The sequence below is a fragment of the Aptenodytes patagonicus genome, chromosome 15 (assembly GCF_965638725.1).
Source record: "Aptenodytes patagonicus chromosome 15, bAptPat1.pri.cur, whole genome shotgun sequence".
NCBI lineage: Eukaryota > Metazoa > Chordata > Aves > Sphenisciformes > Spheniscidae > Aptenodytes > Aptenodytes patagonicus.
The window spans coordinates 17,242,891-17,267,554 of record NC_134963.1 but is presented as its reverse complement, the minus strand read 5'-3'; the positions used below and the strand labels follow the sequence as shown (position 1 = coordinate 17,267,554).

At 67.1% G+C, this 24,664-nt stretch overlaps 1 protein-coding gene across 2 annotated transcripts; it reads left to right on the top strand.

The window, feature by feature from the left end:
* Nucleotides 1–874: 874 nt before the first annotated feature.
* Nucleotides 875–24,664, top strand: SMTN (smoothelin). Of its 2 annotated transcripts, XM_076353240.1 has the most exons (21): nt 875–1,006; nt 6,317–6,477; nt 6,725–6,818; nt 6,945–7,023; nt 7,119–7,456; nt 9,290–9,392; nt 9,597–9,859; nt 10,010–10,073; nt 11,409–11,507; nt 12,073–12,459; nt 13,675–13,769; nt 17,103–17,261; nt 17,355–17,430; nt 17,689–17,853; nt 18,457–18,519; nt 18,683–18,746; nt 19,081–19,251; nt 19,327–19,450; nt 19,523–19,674; nt 20,973–21,145; nt 23,715–23,787. In XM_076353240.1, exons 1-20 carry the CDS (start codon nt 956–958, stop codon nt 21,115–21,117), a joined length of 2,853 nt encoding a protein of 950 aa, XP_076209355.1. In that variant the 5' UTR covers nt 875–955; the 3' UTR covers nt 21,118–21,145; nt 23,715–23,787. The 2 variants fall into 2 exon arrangements, with proteins under 2 accessions (XP_076209355.1, XP_076209354.1); XM_076353239.1 differs by lacking the exon at nt 20,973–21,145 and having other exon boundaries at nt 23,715–24,664.

Below are 24,664 nucleotides of genomic sequence, written 5' to 3'. Positions count from 1 at the left end.
GTGCTCCCCATGGTGTGATCTCCCCCCAAGTGCGGAGGGGAGAGGGCCCCGTGCGGGAGGTGCTGGGCAACTTCTCCACCCCGCACCCTGCAAGCTGGCGGTGCAGCAGCTTCTCCTGCGAGCAAGAGCAGCTCCCGCCCCGGGCAGGGACAGGCTGGGGGGTCCCTGGATGGTGCCGGCCTGGGCTGCAGGCTCCGCTGGGCTGACCGAGGGAGGGGTCGCCCCCTCCCACCCCTACCCCTCTGCGCCAGCGGGAAGGGCTGGGGGCGCAGGGCCGCTCTGCAGGCAGCGCTACACCCACATTTGGGGGTTTGCTAAAAGCTGTCGCGAACGGCTGCGCCGGGACGCCTCCTCGGGGAAGCGGCCGGGTGCACCGTGGCCGCTCGGGGGGTCCCACCGCCCGCCGGGCCACGCCCGAGCTCCGCGGCGCGGCACCGGCGCGGGCGGGCGGGACACCCGCGGCAGCGCCCCGAGGCTCCGTGTGGGGCGGGAGAGAGCCCGGACCCCCGGGGCAGAACACGGCGCGGCGCGGTGCAGCGCGGCGGCTCAGCTCGGCTCCACGGGGCCGGGGCCGGGGCCGGGGCCGGGGCCGGGGCCGGCACCGGGACCCCCCGCCCTCCGCCGGCGGCGGCGGCAGCGGCGGCCACGGGGACGGTGCCGCCCCCGCGCCGGGGTGGGCAGGGCCGGGCCGGGCGGAGCCAGGCGGGGCGGGGCCGGACCGTCCCGCCCGGCGCGAAGAGCCAATGGCGGCGGCGGGCGCGTGGGTGGGCGGGGCCGGCGGGGCGGCGGGGGGCGGCGGGAATCAGCGGGCGGCCGCGGCGGTGCTGGGAGCGCGGGCGGGACGGGCCGGAGCAGGAGCGGAGCGGAGCGGAGCGGGGCCGAGCCGAGCGCGGGGCCGCGCCGCCCCGGCTGCCCTTTGTTGTCTCGGCCGCCGCCGAGCCGACGGGCGGGCAGGATGTCCCAGGAGAACCTCCTCGGCATGGACGAGGGAGCGCTGCGGAAGCTGGTGAGTCCCCGCGGCGGGCAGGGCCGGGGCACGGCGCGCGCTGCCCGCGCTGCCCGCAGCCTTCGCTCGCTTGTGGCGGCTCCCGGGCGGACGGGTCGGTGTGTGCCCGGCGGTGCCCCGGCTCCCTGTGCCCCGCCGAGGGAGGGGAGGTGGTGGCTGTCCGAGGCGCGGGCAGAGCGGGCAGCCGGGCTGGCTCCGGGGGCCGAGCGGTAGCGTGGGCCTGTCTGCGCCTCCGCAGGTGGTGGAGCTGCCGCTGCCCCCCAGCCTGGGGGACGAGCGGGGCCGCTGGCAAGGAGCTGCTGCAAGTGCTTGGGGTGTCCCGGGCAGCAGCACCTGGAGGGGCCCGAGCTGGCCTGGCTCGGAGCTCTGGGCACGGGTGAACTCTAGCACAAGCCCCCATCCTGCCCCAGTGACTCCAGAGACTCCGGCCCTGCTGCTTTGGCCACACTTGGCCCTTTGCTTGCACCCGCACTCAGGCTGTAACGTCTGTCCGTTGGCTCCATCTCCTTGGCCAGCGGCTCCCGCCTGAGACGTTTCCTGCTGCCTGCTCAGTTACCTGCTCACCGCTTTCCCGGTGCCGGCTGCCATCTGGCCCGGGTCTCTGCTCCTGCGCTGCCCGGGTCTGTCTTGGTGCCAGGGGCTGCTCCCCAGGCTCCATGCCCGCATGGCTGGGCATCCCCTCCTGCACGGCAGCTGCTGGAGCAACGTCCGAGTCGCTTCCCTGCTCCATTTGTTCCCTCGGGAGAAAGAGCTGGAGCCGAGCCCTGGCCTTGCGGCTGCCGGGGCCAGGTGGGCTTGTGGGGGATGAGCGCCTGTGTGTCCCAAAGGTGACTCTGGGTGCTGGGCTCTGACCTGTTCAGCCAGGGCTGTTGTGCCATGAAGCCCTACAAACTGTTGCCCGGCTTCGGGCAGCCCTGCCACCTTCCCTCCAGCCCTGGGGTACCACAGGCTCAGGGCTGGGGGTTTGCTGGGTGCCCCGGGGGCTGAGCGCGGGGTGGCCCCGGCCGGCGCTTGGGAATGGTTACAGCAGGAAGCTGAGTCAGTCGGGAAGGCACGTCTGCGGGAACAGGAAAGAGTCAGGGTGCCGTGGCACAGGCGGGAAGTGGGAGCTGCGCCGTGCCATGGGCAGAGGGTTGGCCTGGCGGCTGTGCTGCCCTGCCAGAGCCTCCTGGCATGCCATCCTCAGCCTGCTCTGGGTGACAGTGCGCATTGTTTGTGGGCTGAGGAGCCCACCGCTCTCCATGGGTGACATCGGGGCCAACGGGGGGGTCTGGAGGTGTGGGGATGGGTGGTCTGGGATTCTCCCTGTCCTGCCAGTGCTCTGGCTCTGCCATGTCCCGTCTGAGGTCTCTGGGCTGAGATGGAGCCGCAGGAGCAGTGATGGGGTGGGTGTTGGGTCTGTGGTGTGGCTGGGTCTCCAGCCAGCCTGAGGAGGTGGATCTTACCCACACAGCAAGTGCCGCTTCTCCCCGGGGCTTGGACTTCGACCCGCTGGGGCTTTGCATCCCCAGAGCACCCTGCTTGCGGCTCGGGTCTCCCTGTGCGGCGTGGGCTGGGGAAAGCCTGCTCCGAGCTGACGTGAGACAGGGAAGGAATTATTTTTCTTTCTGGTTAGGTTTTGGCTCTGCTCAGCTGGAAGAGGATTAGCCCATATAAGGGAAAACTGCCTCTCCCACTGCTTCCTCCCTGCTCCTCTGCTCTCCCTAGCCTTAGGCTCTGGGCTGCTTCTCCTCCTCCTTTCTCCCAGCAAGTGAGACCTCGGCAGCAGCGTGTGATGTCCCTGGGGGTCCTGGAAGAAGGAGGCTGGGGGACGTGAGCAGGTCCCTGCAGCCCTCTCATCAGGACCGTTGCTGTGCTGGCTGTGCTGGGGGCTGCCAGGGAGCATCTGCCCCCCATCTCCCTCCCGTAGGCATCACTGCGGTTCACTCCCCAGCTGCCTGCTGGTATCCCAGTCCCAGAGAGGCCAGTTGGGATGAGCCTGTGGTGCAGCATGAAGGTGACCAAGGGCTTGGAGGAGCCCGGGGAGGGAGCTGCGGGGAATGGTGTGGGTGCTGCTGCAGGGTGGCCCTTAGCTGGGTGTCTGGAAGCAGGGGGTTATTTGAGCGCTCGGGGCTGTGCTGAGCTCCAGGCTGTGGTCTGCTGGCCCCGGGCTGGGGAATGCTCCCCTCTCCTGGCCCCTCCAGATTTCAGCCTGATTAATTAGACAGGCAGAATGCAAATCCCCTTGCAGGCAGAGGCAGGGCAGGCTTGAGCTAGGAAAGTCACAGCCATGAGGTCCCCTTCTTCTTACACCCAGTGGCCTTTGGAAAGGGCTTCAATGGCCCCAAGGAGCGTTGCATCCCTGCCATGTTCCCATCACCCAGCTGTCCTTCCTGCTTTCCTCTGGGAGGCAGCCACACTCTCTGTGGCTCCTTCCAAAGGTGACAGTGAAGCTTGGGGCTGCAGGAGGTGCTTGGTGTGCCTGGCTCCTGTCCCCAGAGCAGTTTCCCTGTGGCCGGGCTCCAGCCTCCCAAGTGCTCTGTGCTCAGCTGCTCTGGGGAGCCGGATGGATGCAGGGCTAATTACGGCCCTCCCGGAGGAGCTGCCAGCCATGCTGGGGCTCTGAACACCACAGTACTCAGGCATCATCAGGAAAGTAGCCCACGGGTGCCTTGCCAGCACCCTTTTCACAAAGCCACTTTGTGTGTGTGCCGAGGCGGGCGTTTGCTCATAACCATTAATTTGCTGCTGGCTGGGCAGGGCCGGTGGGGCCCTGGCATGTGCTGATCCCTGGGCCTGCCCGTGCAGGCAGGGTTGGGCCCCTCGGCCCCTTCCCACCCCCTGGCTCCAGCTGTGGTTTCCGGCATGCTCCCCCTCGCCGCTGGCCACGGAGCCTCCAAAGCCACTCATTTGCCTCATCCCGGCTCCCTGCTGACGTGGGCTTGGGACGAGGCTCTTTCTGCTGCCCTGCTGCCATTTCTCCTACAGGGAGAAGCCTTCCAGGGCCCGGGTGCAGGTCAGGTCCCAGATGGAGCCTCCCGGGCAGGGCAGACCCTGGAGCTGGCGGGCGGGTGTCCCCTGCTCCAGTGCGCGTGGGGCTGTCATGTCCCCCCCCCTTCCAGCACTCCCCGCTCCTGCAGCTGCTGCCCCCCCCATCGCCCTGACCTGGCTGCCGGGGCCAAGCAACGCACCACCAGCAGCTTACTTAGGGAAGAGCTGGAGCCTCAGCCTCCCAGCGTGTGGCAGAAGAGTGTTTTTCTGTCCTCAAGGCCTTTGCATAGCTGTGGGGAGAGCCGTGCTTGCAACGGGGCCTCCGCCTCCAGCCCCTTGTTTTGGGCTGGACCAGGCTCCATCGCTCCCCCAGCCCCTTGCTGCCACCCCACGCGCAGCAGAGCTGGGCTTCCTGGCCGGCCAGGGTGGCTGCTGGCTCTGCTGGAGCGGCAGAGGGAAAGTCCCTGTCCCGGTGCCTTTGTCCTGGCAGTCAGCGTCCCCAGGGTGCAGGCAGCCGCCCGGGGCAGGCAGGCCTAGCGCAGACGGGAAATGGGAGGCCCCTGTGGACGGAGGGGCTGGTTTCCTCCCCAACATCCCCCTGCCCTGGCAGCGCAGCAGTTCCTGCTCTTCCCAGCTGCTTCCCTGCCCTTGCGCCAGCGGAGGTGCCAGCTCTGGATAAGAGCCCAGAGGGGCTGCAGGCCCCAGCTCCGACCAGGAGGCAGATGTTCACGCTGCTGTGGGGTGCAATAAGCAGCTGCAGCGTGCTGGGAGGGATGACACTGCCAGCCAGTGTGGTGGGGGCTGCCAGGGTGGGAGGGAGCACCCTGGCTTCGAGTGGCTGCCCCCGAGGTTGCATGCATTTTCAGCGCCGGGCTGGCCAGGGTGAGCTGCCCTGGGGGTCGGCAGTCCTGGCTGCCGAGCATCCTGCCAGGGTCTTCCCAGCTGGGGAAGGATGCTGCTCCCAGCTGGGCCTTGAGGCTGGCAGGGGCTGGGGGACCACAATTATGGCTGCCACTGGGGCAGCACGTGGCAGCTCTGTGCCTGCTGGCTTCACTGGGATGGAAATATTCCCCCCTGGTCCCCAAACCCCGAGCAGGGAGGGCGATGGCTTTGCTGGTGGGTCTGTGCAGACGTTTCTGTGTGTGGGCGATGGTTTGGGGCCCTCGGCACTGCTCAGTCTGGATCCAGCTGAGGGACCAGCCCTGCATTCCCACTGCATCAGAACCTGAAGAGCCCCGATACGTGGCCTGGCAGTGGCCCATGGGACTGGAAGGGAGGGGACTGATGCTCTTGTCCCGTGGCACAGCCATGGCTGCTCCCAGCATGCCGGGGCTTGATGCTGACAGCAGCTGCTGTGGGTCACGGGGTTTATTTTTAACAAGTTCCATGGGAAATTGCCTCCTGGGTTCCCAGCGCCGGGTCGATCCCGATGTCCCACAGCAGGACAGTGGGGCTGTGCCTGCCCTGGCTGGCCTTTCCCCACGGATCCGGCTGCCTTCTGGCCCCCTTCAGCATGGGGGGGGCCTGTGCATGGCCCCCTCGAAGCACTTGGGCCAGTGCCAGGGATGGGGCTGTGGACCTGATCTGGAAGAGGGGAAGCAGCTCTGGGTGCCCATGCCAGGTCCTGGTGGGTGGCCTTGGGTGGGCTGAGGAGCACCCATGAGATGTTCATGGGGGGTTGTGCGGGAGGGTCGTGGCCGTGCTGCCCACATACAGAGGGTTGGACTTTGATTTAGGACAGATCCTGCTCATGGATTTGGCTCCGAGAGCCGCCCACCATCCCCTAGTGCTGGGTAAGGGTGGGGAGGGCTGCAGGGGGGTCAGGGGGGGATCCTTCCTCAGTGGGGTGCTGGGACCTTCCCAATTAACACCTCCTGGGGGCCATGGGGGTGAGAGGGGAACCAGATCCTCTGCTGTCGTGTTGTGTCCCCTCCCCCACTGCTGGAGGGGCTGGCGTGGGCAGGAGGGCTTGTCCCTGTGCTGGTGGCATGTGGGGGCAGGGCTGCAGGGAACCGAGCCTTGGTGGCTGCACAGACCACCGATGGGCATTTGTGCCACATGCCCCTGTCTCCTTGCCCCTCACATGCCTGGAGGTCTCGGTGCCACCATGGCAGCCCCTCCTCGCCGTGGCTGGTCCCAGCATCCTGCCCCCGGGGGGGCTGTGCTCACTCCCCGCGGGGCCAGGCAGTGCCAGGCAGTGTGCGCCATGCGCGTGGGCCCCACCAGACAGACAGCCCCATTGTATGGCATGTGGGCAGCCCGGCGGAGGGCAGCACTGGCCCCAAGCCAGGGGGCCGCAGCGGTTGGAGCTGGTGCTGAGCCCTGCCCTGTCACACCCAGCTGGAGGCAACGCTGGACCTGGCGGAGCGGCGCCGCATCCGCTCGGCCATCAGGGAGCTGCAGCGGCAGGAGCTGGAGCGGGACGAGGAGGCGCTGGCATCCAAGCGCTTCCGCCCGGAGCGCGGCAGCCACCGGCAGGACGACAAGGAGAACTGGCCGCGGTGAGTCTGGCGTGGGGCCGGAGTCCCACTCACCCCCTGCCTCTGCCCCAGGGGACGGTGGCTTCGATGTCTGGCCCCACTGTGGCTTGGACAGATTTGGGTGGGCGCAAGGGTGGGAGCAGCCTGGTGCTGAGCGGCTTGGCACATGGCGGGGGCCCATTGCCTGAATTTGCTGGCTGCCCACGAGGGGACTTTGCTCCCGAGCACCCACGGCAGCTCCTGGCCAGCCGCTCTCGCCCCTGTGCAGGTCCCGGTGCCTGGAGGAGGAGCAGCAGATGGCTCTGGCCGCCTTGTCCCGGCAGCTTGAAACCATCACCGACGTAGAGGAGCTGACAAAACTGGTGAGCAACCGTGTGCCAGGGCTGACAGTGTGCCAGGGCTGACAGTGTGCCAGGGCTGACCGTGTGCCAGGGCTGACCGTGTGCCGAGGTGACCCTCCCTCTCTCCCGGGTCTTTCCCTCTTGCAGCTGCGGGCGGCGGGTGAGTATGAGGAGCGCAAGCTGATCCGAGCTGCCATCCGCAAGCTGCGGGCTGAGGAGATAGAAGGTGAGGCACTGTCCCCGTGTCTCTGGGGGGGGCTAACCCAGAGAGCCCGGGACGTGGGCAGCTCCTTCCTAAACACCACCTTTGCTCCCATCCAGCCGCAACCCTGGCTGGGAACGCACAGAGCAGCTGGAGGGACAGCAGCAAGCCCCCCGCTGTGCCTGGGGATGCGAAAAGCAGCCGGCGGGATGATGCTGAAACGCCAGCCCTGGCTAGGAGCGGGAAGAGCAGCCAGAGGGGTGATACTGAGCTGTCAGCCCTGGCTGGGAGTGGGGAGAGCTGTGGTGAGGACAGCGCCGAGCCCCTGGCCGCTGCCAGGAGTGGGGAGAGCAGCCAGCAGGATGATGCAGAGCAGCCGGCACTGGCTGGGCGGGAGGAGAGCGGCTGCGGGGGGGCTGCAGAGCGGCCCCCTACCCAGGAGCCCGAAGGCTCAGCGGTGAGTGCGCAGGGCGCTGCTGGGGAGACAGGAGCACCGAAGACCTCCTCACTCTTCCCTTGGGCTCCTGTGCCAGCCTGCCTGGGGCACAAACCCCTGGGCACACCGGGCTCGCCCACCCAAGGGGACCAGGGCAGGTGGAGCTGGGGTCTCTGGAGACATGGGGGATGCGGCTGGGCTGTGCCAGTGTGGTCCCAGCAGTGGTGAGCTGGGGCTGGAGACTCAGGCCGGGGTGCCCCATGGCTTCTCTCTGAGGATGCAGCCTAGGTGTGAGTGCTGCGGGCGAGGGGTCTGTGGGGCCCCTCAGTGCGCTTGGTGCACCCCTCCCTGCTGCAGCTCTGCAGGGAGGGTGCCCTTTGGAGGCGATGGCCGCTCATCCTGCCTGCGGCAGCTGCCTGCATCAGTCTCCTTGCACAGGCAGAAACCTTGATCCCCTCGTCCCCCTCCCCATGCTGCTCATTCCTGCTGGCCCTCGAGGGGCCGGGGCTCACTCTGGAGCGGGGCTGGTGCCCACTAGCCATGGTGGGGACTGTCTGGCTGGGGGAAAGATGAGCTGGTGGGCAGGGCTGGAAGGAACAGGCGCAAGCCTGGGTTTCCTGCCCGGCGGCGGTGACCCCACAGGGGACTATGGCTCTCGTGGCGGTAGGAGGTCCCTGCAGAGACACCATGTGGAGATGCCCTTTGCCAGAGAGGGTGGGGAAGGGACAAGGGGTGGTTATAACCACAGCTGAGCGGGAAGGCTTGGATCACCGTATCTGCCTCTGTTCAGCCCAGCCCAGCTTCCCCCTCTGCTTGCCCCGGGGCTGTGGCAAGAGGCTGGGGGGGGGACACACATGGCCCTGTGCCACCTTTCAGCATGTCTGCCTTCCCCATCCAGATGTGCTGGCATGCTGCCCCCGGTCCTGGCCACGCTGGGACATCTCCCAAGCAGCCAGCAGGGCTGCCCCACTCTGTCTGGCTGATTACTCCAAACCTCAGGCCATTTCCCTCAAACGGCAGCTGCAGCAGCGCCTGGGTTTGGGTCCTGGTTCCCCTGTGCCCCCTCGGGGTATGGGCCCCTCTCCACCTCCCCCTGCCTTTGAGTCATGTCAGCACCAGCCCGCGGTGCTCCTAGAGGCGTTGGCACAGCCAGGACTGGCACCCTGTGCCCTGGCTGGTGACACCAGGACACCCTGACCCTGCTCAAGCGTGTGTCAGGGACACACCTGTCACCTGCGTGTCCTTGCCACTTCCATGTGAGCGTGTGGTCCTGCGCCCAGAGCATCCCATTGTTTGCCAAGCAGAGCTGCCGGTGCCGTGGGCAGGGACAGGGTGATGCAAAACTGAGTGCTCCCTGCCTCACGGAGCCCTGAGGTGCCTGGGCTGAGGGGCAAGAGGGGACAGGGGCACTGAGCAGGGTCTGTCCTCTCCTCCCACCTCCTGGCATCCATGTTGGACAAGGCTGGTGTACTCGTGGCAGAGGCCACAGGGGGACCCAAGAGCCAGGTCACTGCTCTGTGCCCTGGTGCTTATCAGCACCATACAGAGGAGTGCCAGGAGCCCCAGGAGTACACAGGGTTTGGGCCCCCCCTTCAGTAGACACGGTGTCCCCCTCCCTGCCTGGTGGAGGCAGTGAGGTGTGGGAACACTTGTCCCCCTGCCAGCCTCCTGCAGTGACCCCTGTGCAGGGGGTGGCTTGTCCATCCCCAGCAGCGTGTAGGCAGGGGCCTGGGTGGCATGGGAAGAGGCCACAGCCTGCAGCATGTCCCTGGCCGAGTGGCAGGGATGGGACAGGGTGACCCAGTCAGAGACCGGAGCGGGGATGGCCCCGCTCTCACCCCCTGCTCTCCCCAGGCCCACGAGCAAGATGACGCAGTGGAGCAGGAGCACGTCCCAGCTGGGATGCAGGAGCTATGCAGCCAGCAGACAGGAGAACGCCAGAAACCCAGCACCCAGGGTGAGTCCCCACGAATGGTGGTGGCAAAGCCCTGCCTGGGTGCGTGCCCGGGGCCGGAGCAGCACCAGGGCCAGCTGCAGGCAGGGGCGGGAGGATGGAGAGGGCAGCACGGCATCTCCCAAAGGTGTGGACAGGGGAGCCGGGCACCTGGTGGGGCCGCGGGAGCAGGCTTCCCCCATGCGGAGCCTCTTCTCTCTCCTGCAGCCGTGGTCTCGGGGACCCTCGTGCTCCTGGAGTTGCAGCCAGCCCCGGAGCCCAGTCCGGAGCCCAAAGATGGTGGCGAGGAGCCGGAGCGGGACCAGCCGTGTTCCCTGGGCACTGCCCAGCCCAAGGGGCAGCACGAGGCAGCCTGGAAGGAAGGGAGCCCGGGCAGCCCTGCCACCGCCCAGGAGCCCGGTGAGGGGCAAAGCCAACGGGTGGAGCAGCCTCCCCTGGGCCAGCCCAGTGCTGGCAGCCGGGGCAGCCAGGTACAGAACTGGCGGCATGGGCTGGGGCTGCCACTGCTCTCTTCGCCAGTGGCTGGTGGTCCTGTGGATGAAAGCAGCTTGATGGCTTGGGGGGGTGGTGGTGCGTGTGGCCCCCCCAGCTGACTGCTTTGCCCCTTTCCCTCCCTGCAGCTTGGTGTCGGGGTGCGTGGCAAGGTGCCAGGGCCGGCTGGGAGGCGCAGGGAGCCACCAGCGGGTAAGTGCAGTCCCATGGGGAGGGAGCGCTGGGGCCGTTGCTCCCCCCCCCGCAGCTGGGCATTGCTGCCCCAGGGGGCCCTCACTGCCCCCCTGCCCTGCGGCACACGCATCCCGGCAGCATAGGGAAGAGCATCAGCCCTGGGGATGTGACTTAAGCCCGCGTGGGCTGGGGCAGGAATGTGAGGGCAGGACATGGCCAGGCCAAGGGCCATCCCCAGCCGGTGGCCATTTGCCGCCCGGCTGTGCGGTGGCGGTGCCTGCTCCAGCTGGGTGCTGGGAGAGCAGGGTGCCAGGCAGGCTGTTTACCAGTCCCCCAGCTCCAGGCCAGGCGGCAGCAGGGCCATGAAAGGGAATCGGTGCCGGCAGCAAACCCCGGCCTTTTGCATTCTTTGTCCCAATAAGGCCGGGAGCCATGTGCTGGCTGGCCCCGACCCCCCCTCCGGGGCCATGCTCGCTGGCCCGGCCAGGGCCCAGCACCCTCCAGGTCCTCCCCGCAGCCTTGAGGGATCACAGTGGCCAGCAGCTGTTGTCTTCCTACTGCTGGGAAAACTGTCCCTGTGGCTGTGCCAGGAGGAAACAGAGGCGGGAGGGAACAGAAAGCAGCGCTCTGCCCCCAGGGTCAGGGTTCCCACTCGGAGCCGCCCTTGCAGGAGGAGGTCCCCTCCCTCCAAGAAGCCCCAGGGGGCTGCTGGCTCCTGGTAAGGCAGAAACCCTGAGGAGATGCTGGGGGGTGGTAGGCTGCAGTGTGGCACAGCCCTGGGGCAGAGGGAAGCGTGCAGGACCCAACCCCCCTCGCCTCACCTGGGGGCTCAAACCTGGGTGCTGGGGAAAGGCTGAGCCCCCACGCTAGGGCATCAGTGACTCCGGCCCCAGGCCAGAGCACTGCCTGTTCTGTGCCTGCCTGCACCCTGGGTGCTCCCTGGTGCGGGGGCTGAGCCACTGAGCTCCCTCGCCCTCCTCTCCAGAGGCGATGCTGGGCTGGCCCTGCTATGCCTGCGCCTGGCGGGTGTAGGGGTGATCCCAATCTCTTGGCAAAGACCCCAGGTACCACTCACTGCCCTGCCAGGGTGTGGGTACCTCAATCTCTGCCTTGCCCTCCTCTGCAGCGTGATTTGGCACTGCAGGGCAGAGCCAGCTGCCCGGGGTGCCTGGCAGCCTGCGAGTGCTGCCCGATTTTGACACTACGCTCAGGGGAGTGTGGGGTGACAGGGAGGGGAACCCCAGGGTGCTGTGCTTGGAGAGGGGGGCAGGGATGGCAACAGCACCCTGTGACACACTCACTCTCTGCTCCCCTTGTCCTGTTCCTTGCATATCTGGCCTGTCCCTTCCCAAGTGGCAGTGCCCACCCAGGACGTAGCGGGGACCCCGGCTCGCCTGAACACTCACCGGTGGGAGCAAGCGTCCTCCTCCCCGCGCCCGGCTGGCCGCACGGGTAAGGTCCCAGCGGCGGCTGCCTCCGCACTCTGCTTCCCAGTGGCAGGAGGTCCCCGGTGGAGCCTGGGCAGGCGCAGAGCTCTGCAGTGGCAGGATGCTGCAGGATGCTGCTGGCTGAGGGGGGCTGGCTGCTGGCTGCCCACCTGCTTTCTTGCCCCCTGCCCAGCATCCGTCCCTCCCCACCCATGTGCACGGCCAGCCAGGTCCCCGCAGAAGCTTTGAAGGGCTGCAGGCACCCCGGGGGGGCAGCATGCGTGGCAGGGCAGCCAGAGGGGTTGCATGTGTGGTGGGGTCTCTGGGGGCAGCATGCATCGTGTGGGCACCGTGGGCTGCTGCGTGCATGGCAGGACACCGGGGGGGGGGCATCATGCATTGTGTGGGCGGCCTGGGGGGCAGCATGCATGGTGGGGCACCCCGGGGCAGGGGGGCAGCATGTATTGTAGAGGGCACCCCGGGGGGCCGCATGCATCGTGTGGGGCCAGGGAGTGGGGTGCAGCATGCGTGGTGGGGACACCCGTGGGTCGCTGCAGCGCCAGTGACCCCATCGCGCCTGTCCCCCGCAGAGCCGAGCCCCGCCGGGCCGCCGCGGGCCGCCTCTGTGCGGGAGCGCGCCCAGCGCTTCACCCCGGCGGGCCCGGGACCGGGCCCCAGCGCGGCGGCGGCGGGCGGCCCGGCGGGGGCGGGCGGCGCGGGGGGGCGGGCCGGGCCCGGCCAATGGCAGCGGGGGCCCCGCACGGCCCCGCCGGGGCCCGCTCAAAACGCGCGGGGCGGCGGCGGCGGAGGTGCAGAGCAGCGCCCGGCCCCGGTCCCCGCCGGCCCCCGCCCCGCTGGCCCCGGCCCCGGCCCCAGCCTCGACGGCATGAAGACCTACGTCACCATCGAGATCAAGGATGGGCGCGTGCGGCCTCTCACACCCCGTGTCGTGGCCGCCCCCGGCAGCCAGCGGGCAGGTGGGCACCGGGCAGGGAAGACGGGCAGCGCGGGCAGGGGCACCCATCGGGGGGATGGGGTGAGGAAGATGGGTAGCGCAGGCAGGTGGCATCTGTCGGGAGGCTGGGTGGGGAAGGTGGGCAGCGTGGGCAGAGGGCACCTATTGTGAAGACGGGATGGGGAAGATGGGCAGCGCGGCAGCTGGGCACCGTAGGGATGATGAGCACAAGTGGGCATCATTCAGGGAGGTGGGCTGGTGGGCACCCATCGGGGAGGTGGGCACTGTGGGGGCAATGGGTGCCAGCAGACAGGTAGGTGCCGGCAGGGCCGTAAGCGCCGAGGGACAGTGCTCCCGGCAGTATGATGCGCGCAGTCAGGCAGTGGAGCAAATGGGTGCCAGTGGGCAGCTGGGCACTGACAGGGTGGTGGGCACCAGTGAGCAGGTGGAAACTAGCAGGCAGGTGGGTAGCAGTGGGCAAGTGGGTAGTGATAAGCCAGGCAGGCACTGATGGGACACGTCAGCAGCAGCAGTGGCATTTGGGTGCTGGCAGCCCAGAGGCTGAGCGTGGGCACTGCCAGAAGAGCAGAGGCTGTGGGCAAGAGTGTGCCTGGCAGCCCTCACCCTTTGGCAGGGACGCTCAGCCTGCTCGAGGCATCTCAGTACTGAGAGGCCGTCTGGCCCTGCAGCCTGTCCCCGTCCCCACTGTCCTGCCACATTCGTGCCCAGGGTCCTTCCCCAACCCCCTGCCCCATCCCCGCGGCCCTGCCCCATCCTTTGCCCCATGTTCATGCTCTGACCCCACTGACCTGCTGGTCTCTGGGAGTCCACGCTGTCCTGCTCCGTTCCATGCCCGCTGCTGCGTGGTGTCTGATCGAGCCCTGCCCCTGATCAAGCCCTGCCCCTGATCCAGCCCTGCCTGCCTGCAGACGTGGCTGGTTTGGGATGCTCCTGGGGCCGTCCCTCGCACCAGGGGGTCTTGGCTCCAGCTGGAGCACTGCGGAAAGTGTCCTTCCTTGGGGAAGAGGGCGAACCAGGGTGGTGAGGGGGGGGCTGGCTTCCCTGTCCCTTGGCTGTCCCCAGAGCCCTTCCCCTGTGCCAGAGCTCAGTGCCCACCGCTGAGGCAGGATGCATGCGGCAGCCAGGCAGCCCGGCCGGAGTCGCTCCCCAGGCACAGGGCTGAGCCTGCCGGGCTGGGGCTGGGGCAAACCCCGCATGCCTCTCACTCCCCTTGCAGAGGTGACCCTCGGGCTGCGGAGCACCCCTGTCCGCATCACCACTGTCCCCAGCAGCAGCAGCAGCGTCTGCAGTGGCAGCAGCAATGTCATCAAGGTGAGTGCCTAGAGGGGCTGGGTGCCATGGGGCTGTGCCCCACTTGGGCATGGCCTGGGGTGTCCTGGGCTTGGGGTGGGGAGCAGTGACCAGGGCGGGTGGATTGGTGCTGGCAGCACGGTCCAGAAGCTCTGGCTGGTTTTTTTTTTTTGGTTGTTTTTGTTTTTTAACAAAAAGACCCTGGGGTCTGCGTGTGGACCCACAGCCCCAGTCACGTGAGCCCCCTGCACCCTGGACTGTGCCACCGTGTATGCAGACAGTTGGGGGGTGGGGGGGAGGTGGGCTGGGAGCCTTTTGTGGGTCTCCCTCTGTTTTAAACACCTTTTAGGGTGGCAGCAGCTCAGCAAAAAACCCGTCGCTACCCACCCCAGTTTTCCCTCCTGGGAACGGACCTTGGCTGTGGCGCTGGGCAGCCTGCCTGGGGGGGGCTCCCTCAGGGTCTCTGGAGGGAGAGCTGGAGAGCTACCCTGGAGCCGCGGGCTGGGGTCCTACCTCCTCCTGCTTTGCAATCCTGAGCCAACAGCAGAGCGGCAGCCCCAACCCGCCTGGCCCAAGAGGGATTCTTGGGTGCAACTGAAAAAAAAAAAAAAAAAATCCCTCTGCTCTGTTTTGGGGCGTGAGCAGGATGCAGTCCCCCCGCGTGCTGGGGGCAGCGGGGCTGGGTGTGCACAGGAGGCAGCCCCGTGCGTGCAGCCCTTCGAGTGCTTTTATCTGCTCCTGGCCATCTAGGGTAATGCGAGGCGCTCGTGCACGCGGCCTTGGCAGGAACCAGGATGTCAAGTGCGGCACTGCCTCACTCATGGCCCTGCGCGTGCCTGGCTCGCCCGGCTGCCTCTGTGGGCATGGCACCACCGGTGGCCATGGCACCACTGGTGGCTGTGGCACCGCTAGCTCACTCTGTCCTCCGCTCAGCCCTTGCCAGTATGAAGCAGGCAGTGTCCACAGCCTGGCAGGGCTGCCCTCAAGTGCTGCCTGCGCTAGCTGGCAGGTCCCGCTGCCCATGGGCAGCTCGCTGCCTGCAGAGGGGTGCCTTCCCTGCGCTAATGCGCTTGGGCAGGCTTGGCCCGAGCAGCCCGTCAGCTCTCATTAAGGTATTAGTGACGCTGCCCGGCAGGGTGGGGGGCTCGGGACCCATTGGCTGCCTGGTGGGAGATGCAGCCTCCAGGTGTGCTCCTAGCTGGCAGGGAGGAGGAGGAGGCGGCAGCGGTGCTGGCAGCCCTGCCAGGTAGGGCTCAGTCGGAGGGACTGGCAGGGTGTGGGGATCTGGGGACAGTGGCCGCTGCAGCATGTCCTCTTGCTGGTGGGGTGCTGCCTGTACCCATTGTGCAGGGACCTGCTCCCCCTGGGGCATTTGTCAGGCAGCATGGGGGGATGGGGGCCCCCAAAAATCATGGCTGGTGGCTGAGGCCCTCACACTGGTGCCAGCCTGGGGCTGGAGATGTCGGTGTGTTGTGGGTGACATCAGCCAGGAGCAGGAGGACATTCGGGTGAAAGGGCGTGTGGGTGGTCCCTGGCCCTGGAGCGCACCCAGCACGGCGCTGGTCTGGGACTGATCCCTCATGGGGGCTCTACCCCACCCACTGTGCCCCACAGCCCCCCCAGGCTGGCACTGAGGGTGCTGACAGCTGTCCGGGGCTGGGGGGGGGGGGGGCCCACTCAGCAGGGCTCCCCCTCGCCGAGCCACCTGGTCCTGGGGCTGGAAGTGCTGCCAAGTGTTGGCGCCTGCCTCGGCACCCTGTGCGGGACCCCCGGCCGCCGCGACAAGAATAGCCCAGCAGGCGCAGAGCTGTGCCGGGCCGGCCTCCAGCCGGGGGTGGTGTCCCCGGCGCCCCTATAAAGGGCAGAGGACAGCTGAGTGGGGCTCGCCGTAGCGCCTGCCGGCACCGGCACTGCCGCCATGCCGGGGGTCAGCCTGGAGGGGCTGGCGCAGGCCGGGGCAGCCGAGCTGGCGGAGCTGCGGCGGGAGCTGGGGGCTTTCCGGGAGACAATGGAGGGGCAGCTGGAGCAGGCACTGCAGGGGGTGCAGCCCCTGGCGCGGGCGCTGCGGGCGCTGGAGGAGGAGCACCTGGAGCTGCGGGCAGAGCTGGCACGCCTGGGCCGCCGTCTCGACTTGCTGGCGCTGCAGCTGGGGACGCAGGAGCCCCCCGGGGAGGACATCAGCACCCTCTTTCTGGAAGCACAGGACCCTTGTGCCCACTTTGAGGGCACTGAGGAGCCTGGTGGCCCCGTGGCCCATCCACCTGCTTTCTCCAGTACGCGCCAGCAATCGGCCCTGCACCTCTCCCGGAGCAACAGCGGCGTGAGTGCAGGCAGCCCTGCCCCACGGCAGTGCCTGGCAGGGGGGGGCGGGAGGGTGGTACCGGCTCACAGGGCTCCTGGCGGCCCCGGGGGGTGTCTGGAGCGAAGGCGAAGCCCCTGGCACAAGGTGGGACTGTGGCTGCGGTGCACAGGCGACGCAGCGTCACTGGGATCTGCCACCATTTTGGCTCACTGCTGCGGGGGGCAAACGGCACCTGCCTGCTCTGAATTGCTGGCGTGCCGGCCAGGCGGGCAGGCTGCAGGCAGCTGTCCTGCCCCGGCCCACACACAGCAGTGGCGAGGTGCAGGTGGTGGCACGGGCGCACGTAGCCAGTGTCACCTCCCGCTGGCAGCTTTGCCATGGGCCAGGTGTGCGGCAGGGCTGCTCCGGCCCCATGCCGGCACCTCCTCTCTGCTGCCTCCCTGCCCTATTCCGGGCCTGGCCCGCTGCCTGCTGCGCATTGCTGGGGGGTCGTGCTGAAAGGGACTTGGCGTCCTGGCTTTGCTCCGGCGGGGGCCGAGCTGGCCTAGATCCTGAGAAGGGAGGCGGGGGAGGCTCTTGATCTCCTGCACAAGCTATTCTCTCCACTAAGTCCCTTAATTCCCTGGAAATCCCTTGTGCTGCTAATGGCGCACGCTGGCCTTGCCAGCACCTTGCCCGCTGCTGGGCACCAGGCACTGCCCAGCCTGGAGCAGCCGGGCAGCCCCTGCCTGCTGGAGGGCCCTGGCAGCCTGCAGTGATGGGGGGTGGGGAATATTTGGGGACATTTTGGCAGCCAGACTGGGAGCAGGTCAGAGACTGCCAGGCCCTCCCAGGGCAGGGGGTGCCACAGGGGGGGATGTCGCGCTCCCCTGCCTGCCTTGGTTGCTGTGGATGCCCGTGGCATCCCACCAGCTGTGAGCTCTTACGCCGCATGTGGCACATCTTCTCCAGGGTCCCTACTGCCCATGGCACTGGGCAAGTGTCAGGGCGATGGGGGGGTTGGACCCTGAGCAGCATGGCGGGGGCTCAGTCTCACGGTGCTGTCCTTGTAGATGGAGCCAGAGGTGGTGGAGCAGCCCCAGGCACCGAGGCTGGAGCCGGAGTTGCCCAATGGCATGGAGAAGGTCCAAGTGAGGGAGCTGGAGAGAAGGAGCAAGCTGAACGTCGAGGAGCTGAACAGGATCGAGGATGAGGAAGTTCTGGATAAGATGGTAAGCTTCTCTGCTGCCAGGCTTCTGGGGGAAGGCGAGAGGACCCCAAGCTGGTGGCAGAGGGGTGATGCTGACCTCCACCTCCTCCTGCAGCTGGATCGGACGATGGACTTTGAGGAGCGGCGACTGATCCGAAACGCCATGCGGGAGCTGCGCCAGCGCAAGCGAGGTACTTGAGGACGGTGACCCCTGCAGGGGTTGGGGCTCTGGTGGTGGCATTGCAGGCGGAGCCAGCAGGGTGCTGGAGCGGGGCTGTCCAGCTGTGGTGAAGCAGGAGGGTGCGTTGGGTCTTCTATTGCACCCCTGGCTGTGCCAGGCTGAGGACATCGTCCTTCCCACAAGCCAGTTCTGGACCGGCAGCAGCAAGCAGGACCCCCTGCCGCTCCTGCCTCTCGCTGCTGATGCTGTCTCCCACTCATGTTTGCAGACCAGCGGGAGAAGGAGCGGGACCAGCGGCTGCAGGAGACGAGGAGCCAGGCTACGGCAGGGAGGGCTGGCCACACCACAGAGACCACCACCACGCAGAGCACCCAGTCAGCTGACGGCTCGGCACGCAGCACCGTCACCAAGACCGAGCGTCTCGTCCAGTCTAGTACGGGTGGGGGTGGGGGGGCACAGGGCTCGCTTGCCCAGCACGACCAGTGTGCCGGCCCTTTGGGAGGCCGTGCAGAGTCTTTCCCGGAGCTCTGCCACCACAGCTTCTCTCTGCCACTCTCGCCACTTGTCCTGGGTCTGGCTTGACCACACTGGGAGCAGAACCGTGGTTCAGGGCTGTTTTGCTACATCTCCTCTGGCTTGCCCAGAGCCTGCCTGGGGATCTTTAAGGGATCTGCTCTGGCGACTTCCCACCTGATCCTCTGCCCTGTCAGGGTGGCAGGGGCCTTGTCTGCACCTTGGGCCTGTCTCCTGTCCCCTACACCTCTGCTCTCCCAGTCCCTGGGTAGCTCAAGCTGAGAGTCGCTGCAGGGGTCTGAGAGATGCTCCAGCTCCCCACTCCTTCGCACTGGCCCCTTTGCTCTGCCTGGGGGGCACATGCCATCTGTCCCCCCTCTGCCTGCCCTGGCCATGGCTCTGCCACCTGGGACTTCTCCCTGTTGCGCTACGTGGATGCGAGGGTGCTTGGCAGCAGTGGGTGTCTGTGGGTGCCGCTGCCCCTGGCCCCAGCTGATCTTACCCATTGCCTTGCCCCCTCCAGGCGATGGCAGCAAGACCTCCCGTACTACAACCATGGAGTCAAGTTACGTGAAGAGATCTGACAGTAAGAGCTTTTGCTGCCCTTTCCCTACGGCATCCTCTGGGTGTAATGCCAGGGGCATTGCAGCTGCCGAGCCATCCCTGCCTGTGGTGTGGGCAGAGCCCCCAACCTGCCTGGTGCCACTTCCCTCAGCTCCTGCCCAAGGCCTGTTTCTCTCTCTCTGCAGATGGCAACAGCACATTTGTTCAAACCAAATCATCCTACAGCTCCTCTTCCAAGAAGACGGGCAGGTGAGTGGCGGTGCCTCCCCAGGGCCAGCCCCAAGCAGTCCGTGTCAGCCACGTGCTTGCACAAACCCTCTCTGCCCAGCTTGCAGTATCCTCATGCAGGGATGTCTCCAAAGCCTCCTGGTCCTTGGGGCATGCTCGCTGTCTCCAGCAGTCCTCATGGGTCCCTCCATGGGCATGGAGATGTGTATGCCAGCCGGAGACCTTAAGCCACCCCTATTCTGTCCCAGGGACATGGAGGTCTCCAAAGCTCCAGGGCTGGCAATGGGCTGAGGCCACCACGTGCCCTTCCATGGGCTGCCTGCAGCCCCCTTAGCTTCATCTGTCTCTCTCCCAGCATCTTCGACCGTGAAGACGAGAGTGCCTCCAGGCAGAGCAGCCTGGCCGCGCTGGAGCGGCGCCAGGCTGAGAAGAAGAAGGAGTTGATGAAAGCTCAGAGCCTGCCCAAGACATCGGCCTCGCAGGCTCGTAAGGCCATGATGGAGAAGCTGCAGAAGGAGGCCGTGAGGTGAGGCTGGGCCAGGGGCAGGCTGGCTGGGGTGGCAAGCGCTGTGTGGATAACACCCCGCGTCTTCTGCTGCAGCTCGCCAAACCCCGCAGTGGCACACACTGCCGTGCAGCGCTCCTCCAGCTTTGGCGTGCCCAATGCCAACAGCATCAAGCAGATGTTGCTAGACTGGTGCAGAGCCAAGACCCGGGGCTATGAGGTGAGTGTCATCTCCTCTCCCCGTCCCCAGGGCTGGTCATTCTGCCCCTTGGTAACTCTCCTGCCCTCACAGCACGTGGACATCCAGAACTTCTCATCCAGCTGGAGTGATGGCATGGCCTTCTGTGCCTTGGTCCACAACTTCTTCCCTGAGGCATTTGACTACAGCCAGCTGACGCCCCAGAACCGCCGCCACAACTTTGAGGTGGCCTTCTCCTCCGCAGAGTATGTAGCTCTCGTGCCATCACGTGGGCTCGGGGTGGCTCTCCCGGTCACTGCCCGGGGTGAGGGGGGACGTGGACAGGGGCGATGGCGCTGGAGGTGGGCACCTGTCAGCATCGCTCCCCCCCCTGTGTCGTGCAACAAGGTTTGGACACCGGGGGTGAAAGCAGTGGCTGCGTGGACAGAGCCACGAGTCTGGCGTGGCGAGGGCGGGCGTGGGGGTCTGGGCTTCCTAGGTGTGGGGCAAAGCACCCAAAGGCAGGGCAGCAGCCCCCCAAGCCTGCCCGGCTGCAGGCAGTACATCCCATCCCAGGGTGCTGGGTGCGGGACCGCAGCCCCTGGGGAGTGGGGTTTGGCTGTGCCAGGTGCCTCCTTTCATGGTCGTAGGGGCTCAAACACCGTCGCAGCTTCTCCAGTCTCTTCCCTTCCCTTTTTGCTTCTGGTTTTCCTGGGTGCTGAGAGATGGGAGCGCGTCCAGCTGGAGGGCTGGCAGCCAGCCCCTCTCTCCTTCCTTCTGTCTCTCTCCCACCCACTCCTCCTCCCCTCCAGCACCCTGCCCAGGGGCAGGGCCACGTGGGTGGGGGTCCCATCCTGGCCAGTGCCTGGGGCGGTGGTGTGAGCTGGGAGCTCCCATGAGCTCCCTGGGTGCCACGGTGCTGTTCAGTGGAGCGAGAAGGGGGGCCGTGTGCCTGGCTCTTGGCGCTCCTGGTAATGGACTTTTTGCCTTAATTGGGGAACCAGTGCGTGGACTTGAGAGCGCCATCGATCTCTCCAGCCTGGAAGCCAGGTGGCCTCTCGTCCTTCCTCCTCCTCCAGCTCTTGCGAGCGTCTTCTCCCGAGCTTCCTGCACCAGGGCTGTGCCGGTGGTTCCAAGCGGAGCCGGGCAGGAGGGCTGGGCTCGCCCCCGCCATCCTCCCGGCGGGTCTATATAGGGTCTATATAGAGCGCCGCTCCGCTCTGGAACCCGCTCCCCGAGCACCTGGCGTGCCAGAACACCTCACTCCTCCTCCTCTGCCTCCGTCTGTCCTTCCCTCTGGACCTCACGCCTCTCCACGCTGCTCACCTGCCCTCCCCCTCCCTTGCTTGTGCCCCCCCAAATCTCACTGAATGGCCTTGGCGCGGCGGTGTCCGGAGCCCTCCTGCCCCTGCATCGTGCACCGCCAGAGCATGCGAGAGCAGAGCAGCATCTGCCCGGGGCGGGGGGACGGGAACTGCATTGATCCGTGTCTCTTGTTTTCTCTTCCTCCCCTCCCCGACTGGGCTGCGGTCACTGGCTTGCCCCTCTCTCTCCCTGCCCCCAGGAAGCACGCGGACTGTCCGCAGTTGCTGGACGTGGAGGACATGGTCCGGATGCGCGAGCCGGATTGGAAGTGTGTGTACACATACATTCAGGAATTCTATCGCTGCCTGGTCCAGAAGGGGCTGGTAAAAACCAAAAAGTCGTAGCCCATTTTCACCCCCCCCGGGAGCGATGGTGAGAACCTTCCCCTCCAAATACCTGCCCGTGCCTCACCGCTGCCGCTTGGCCGAGGGCCAGGGAGTGGCCGCCGTGGCTGGGGAAGAGGCTGGGGGATGCTGGTGGGCGAGGGGCGAGTCCTGGTGGTGTCAGCTGGCAGGGTCAAGCTGTGGCCAGGAGAGGGGTGGAGGTGGCCAGCTGGCCTCTGGCCTTCCAGAATAGCATCCATGGGGATCTGGGGAGGGGGGACTGTGTCACCCTGGGGGGCTGGTGGCTTTCCAGCCACAGGGATTGCGCTAGCGGGAACAGAGCTGCCACAGCTCTCCCCTTCCCTGCTGGCTGAGCCCAACCCAGGGGATTAGCTGCTGGGGACGCCGCTCTGGGTGCTCTGCAGCAGCACGAGCCCGAGCGGTGCTGCCTGGGTGTGGGTGAGCCCCCTCCCGGGATGCCCCAGCATTACTGCTTGCACTTGCTGCCTCCTTCCCCCCATCCTGGGGTGTGTGTGGGCTGCTGGCCCCAGCCCCGGGGGGAGCTGCAGCCGCTGCTGCGGGACCAGGCATGGGTGATGGTGCCCTGCCTGTGAGGTGCTGCCTGCTCATATATGGGCAAGAGTGGGGAGCCTGGAAAGTGTGAGTCAAGGCTTAGGTCCTGCCTCGTCTTGCAGTGTTTGTGCCTGTCTTCAGGGCATCCCAGCTGGCGCTGAAGCTGCTGCTCCCCTGGGCTCTGTGCAGCACCAGCACACCAGGGCCCAAACAATGGCTTTATAAGGGCAGAGCCGCTCTCCCTGCGCTGCCATTACTTTGCCATCACCCCCTGAGCCAGGGCTGGCAGTGGCAGGGGGCCTCTGGAGCTCAGGCGGGGGCTTTCCCAAGGTCCTCAGCACGGCCCCCACCCCCCCTCCCCAGGGCGGCCGAATCACGAGGTGGGCTGGTGCTGGCCAGGCCATGGGCTCAGAGCCCATCGCCTCCACAGCTGCATCGACTCCACTGCAGCAGAGGCCCTGTGGGAGAGCTGTGGCGGCGGGGTGGAGGAGCAGGGTACCGGGCAGGGCCCAGACCATGTGGCTCTCCTTGGCCCTGCTGCTCCCCAGGGGGCTGGCACCAGCTGGGGGTCTCTCCTTGGCTGTGCCGGTGCCAGCCCAGGGGGCTGGGGTGGGCTGTGCTGGAGGGCTGAGGTGTGCAGGGGGGTTACTGCATCCTGGGGAGATGGGGGAGAGGGCTTGGGGGGGAGTGTTATGATGGTGCAGCTTGGTGTTTAAACCCTCCTTGTGCTCAGAGCTGCCCAGTGCACCCTGTCATTGGCGCAGAGCCCCTGCCAGAGGGTGGCCCTGGGGCCAGAGCTGCCAGGCCAGCCATGGCATCAGCGGGGGCTGCCAGTTTGCACCAAGCAGCCCCCAGGTGCCGGCGCAGCCCCTGCCCCAGGCACTAATGGCTACATCGGCCATTATCGGCAGCAGCAGCCTGGGGTGCTCCGGCACTGTCTGTCCCCTGGTGGGTGCTGGCACTTGCTGCATTGCCTGGTAGGTATGCATGGACCCGGGCAGGGCCGGGGGGTGGCAACAGTGGCAGGGTTGCTTCTGCACCACCACCCCCCCCCCCCCCCAGCCCCCAGCAGAAAGGCAAGAGGACAGAGGTGGCCAGTTCCCCTCCATGCCCTGCCTGGCTGTCACAATGACTGCTCCAACAGTACTGGCAGCCCCCTCAAGCTGGACCCTCCCCAGCTGCCCAGGGAGCCCCAGCCTGGGGAGAGAGATGGCACCTGCAGCCCAGGGAGCTGGGTGGGTGGTGCGGGCAGAGTGAGGGCAGGGCTGCCACTCCACTAAAGGGGCAGTGGCAGAGCCCAGAGGCTGTGGGGACAGCCATGGCTGCTGTGCCAGGGCCCCCCAAGGTTGGCAGCTGCTGGAGCAGGGCCCTGCAGAGACCCCAGCACAGCCCCAGGGGCCCAGGCTGGGACGGGGTAGGCACAGGCCGGGAGGTGGCAGGCACAGGCCAACGCTGAGCTGGTTGAAGCTGGGCTGTGCTCACCCCACCAGTGGTGCACTGCTGTGCCTGGGGCAGGCAGCCCTCCGGGCTCCAGTCCAGCATGAGGGTAGGAACTGGGCTGGCAGAGCTGATGGGAGGCAGGAGAGCACCACAAGCTTGTGCCAGGAGCAATGGGCAGCATGTGACCAGGACCCCTCCCACCTTTCCCTGGACCAGCCCGTGGCATTTGGGGCAGGGGCACAGCACAGACACATGTGGGCAGGCAGGCAGGTCTCTCCCTACAATGCACCAGCATCAGCTGAAGGAGGAGGAGGAGGGTGGGCACAGCCTGGGCAGGGGGTAACTTAGCACCAAGAGCTGGGGCAGAGAGCGCCAGGGTGGCAAAGGCTGCAGGCAGCCAGGCAGCCCCCCATTGCAGGCAGCACACACTCTTCCCAGTGCCAGGAGCAGCAGGAATGTGGGTACCGAGGGGCAGGCAGGAGCTGAGCGGGGCTGAGGGCAGCAGTGCCCAGCGCCAGCAGGCCCTGGGTGTCGTGGGTCACCCGTCCCAGCCCCTGCGGTGGGGCAGCCCGCCTGGGGCTGTGCTGAGGGCTGCATCTCTGCAGGACGCTGGTGGACTGCGTGCCCCTGGTGGAGGTGGAAGACATGATGATCATGGGGAAGAAGCCGGACTCCAAGTGCGTCTTCACCTACGTGCAGTCCCTCTACAACCACCTGCGTCGCCACGAGTTGCGCATGCGGCAGAAAGAGTGCTAGAGCCTGCCCTGCCTGCCACCCCCCTGCCCTCAGGGCTGCCGGTGGGCAGGGGAGCTGCCTGTCCCAGGAGGGTCCAGGGAGGCCACGGGACCGGCGCTGGGGACGGGGGGCTCTGCCACCAGGGCAACCCCACGCCTCTGCCTCGCTGGAGCTCCCTCTGCCCCGGCTGGCTGCGGGCTGACCCTGTGGGCAGGGCCAGGCAGGCACTGCCAGGGATGTTCCCCAGCTTGGCTCACCTCCCGTGCTCCAGCATGTTAAGTTATTTGTTCTCCAGGAGTTGTTTGTCCCGTGGGCAGCACCCCTGCATCCCTGGGGAGGTCCGGGCATGGCTGCGCCCTCGGGCCCGGGGCTGGCATGGGTTGGCAGCAGAGCAGGGTTGTGCAGCCCAGCCCAGGTCGCGGTGCATTCCACAGGCAGCACGCCCACAAGCGGTCCTCCTTGGCCCCCTGCAAGGAAGTCCCTCTGCCCACCGCAGGCCCTGCTTGGTGCCACCTCCCTAGGGATGGCTCCACGGCCCCGTGCTGACACCCTGCTTCCCACTGCACACATGCACTCTGGGGCGCTTCCACACCGGGGGGTTGCAGCACCCGTGTGCTGGGGAGTGGGTGGGGAGGCAAGGGGTCCTGGGGGAGCGAGGGGCCCAAGGAGTGAGCTGGGACAGCAGCCCCCGCTCTCCTCCCCAGCCCAGCTCAGGGCACCACGTGCTCAGCGCCGCTCACCCCTCCATCACCGTCTCTACACCCGCGTTGACACGTGTACCAACACCAGCCAGACAATAAAGGTTTATTCTATAGGGTGA

What these genes read in the sequence shown, in the direction of transcription:
- SMTN (XM_076353239.1), top strand. Translation starts at nt 956, where the DNA reads ATGTCCCAGGAGAACCTCCTCGGCATGGACGAGGGAGCGCTGCGGAAG. An exon ending in GCAGCAGCAATGTCATCAAG is followed by an intron (nt 13,770 to 17,102) that starts GTGAGTGCCTAG and finishes CTGTCCTTGTAG; the next exon opens with ATGGAGCCAGAGGTGGTGGA. An exon ending in GCTGCGCCAGCGCAAGCGAG is followed by an intron (nt 17,431 to 17,688) that starts GTACTTGAGGAC and finishes TCATGTTTGCAG; the next exon opens with ACCAGCGGGAGAAGGAGCGG.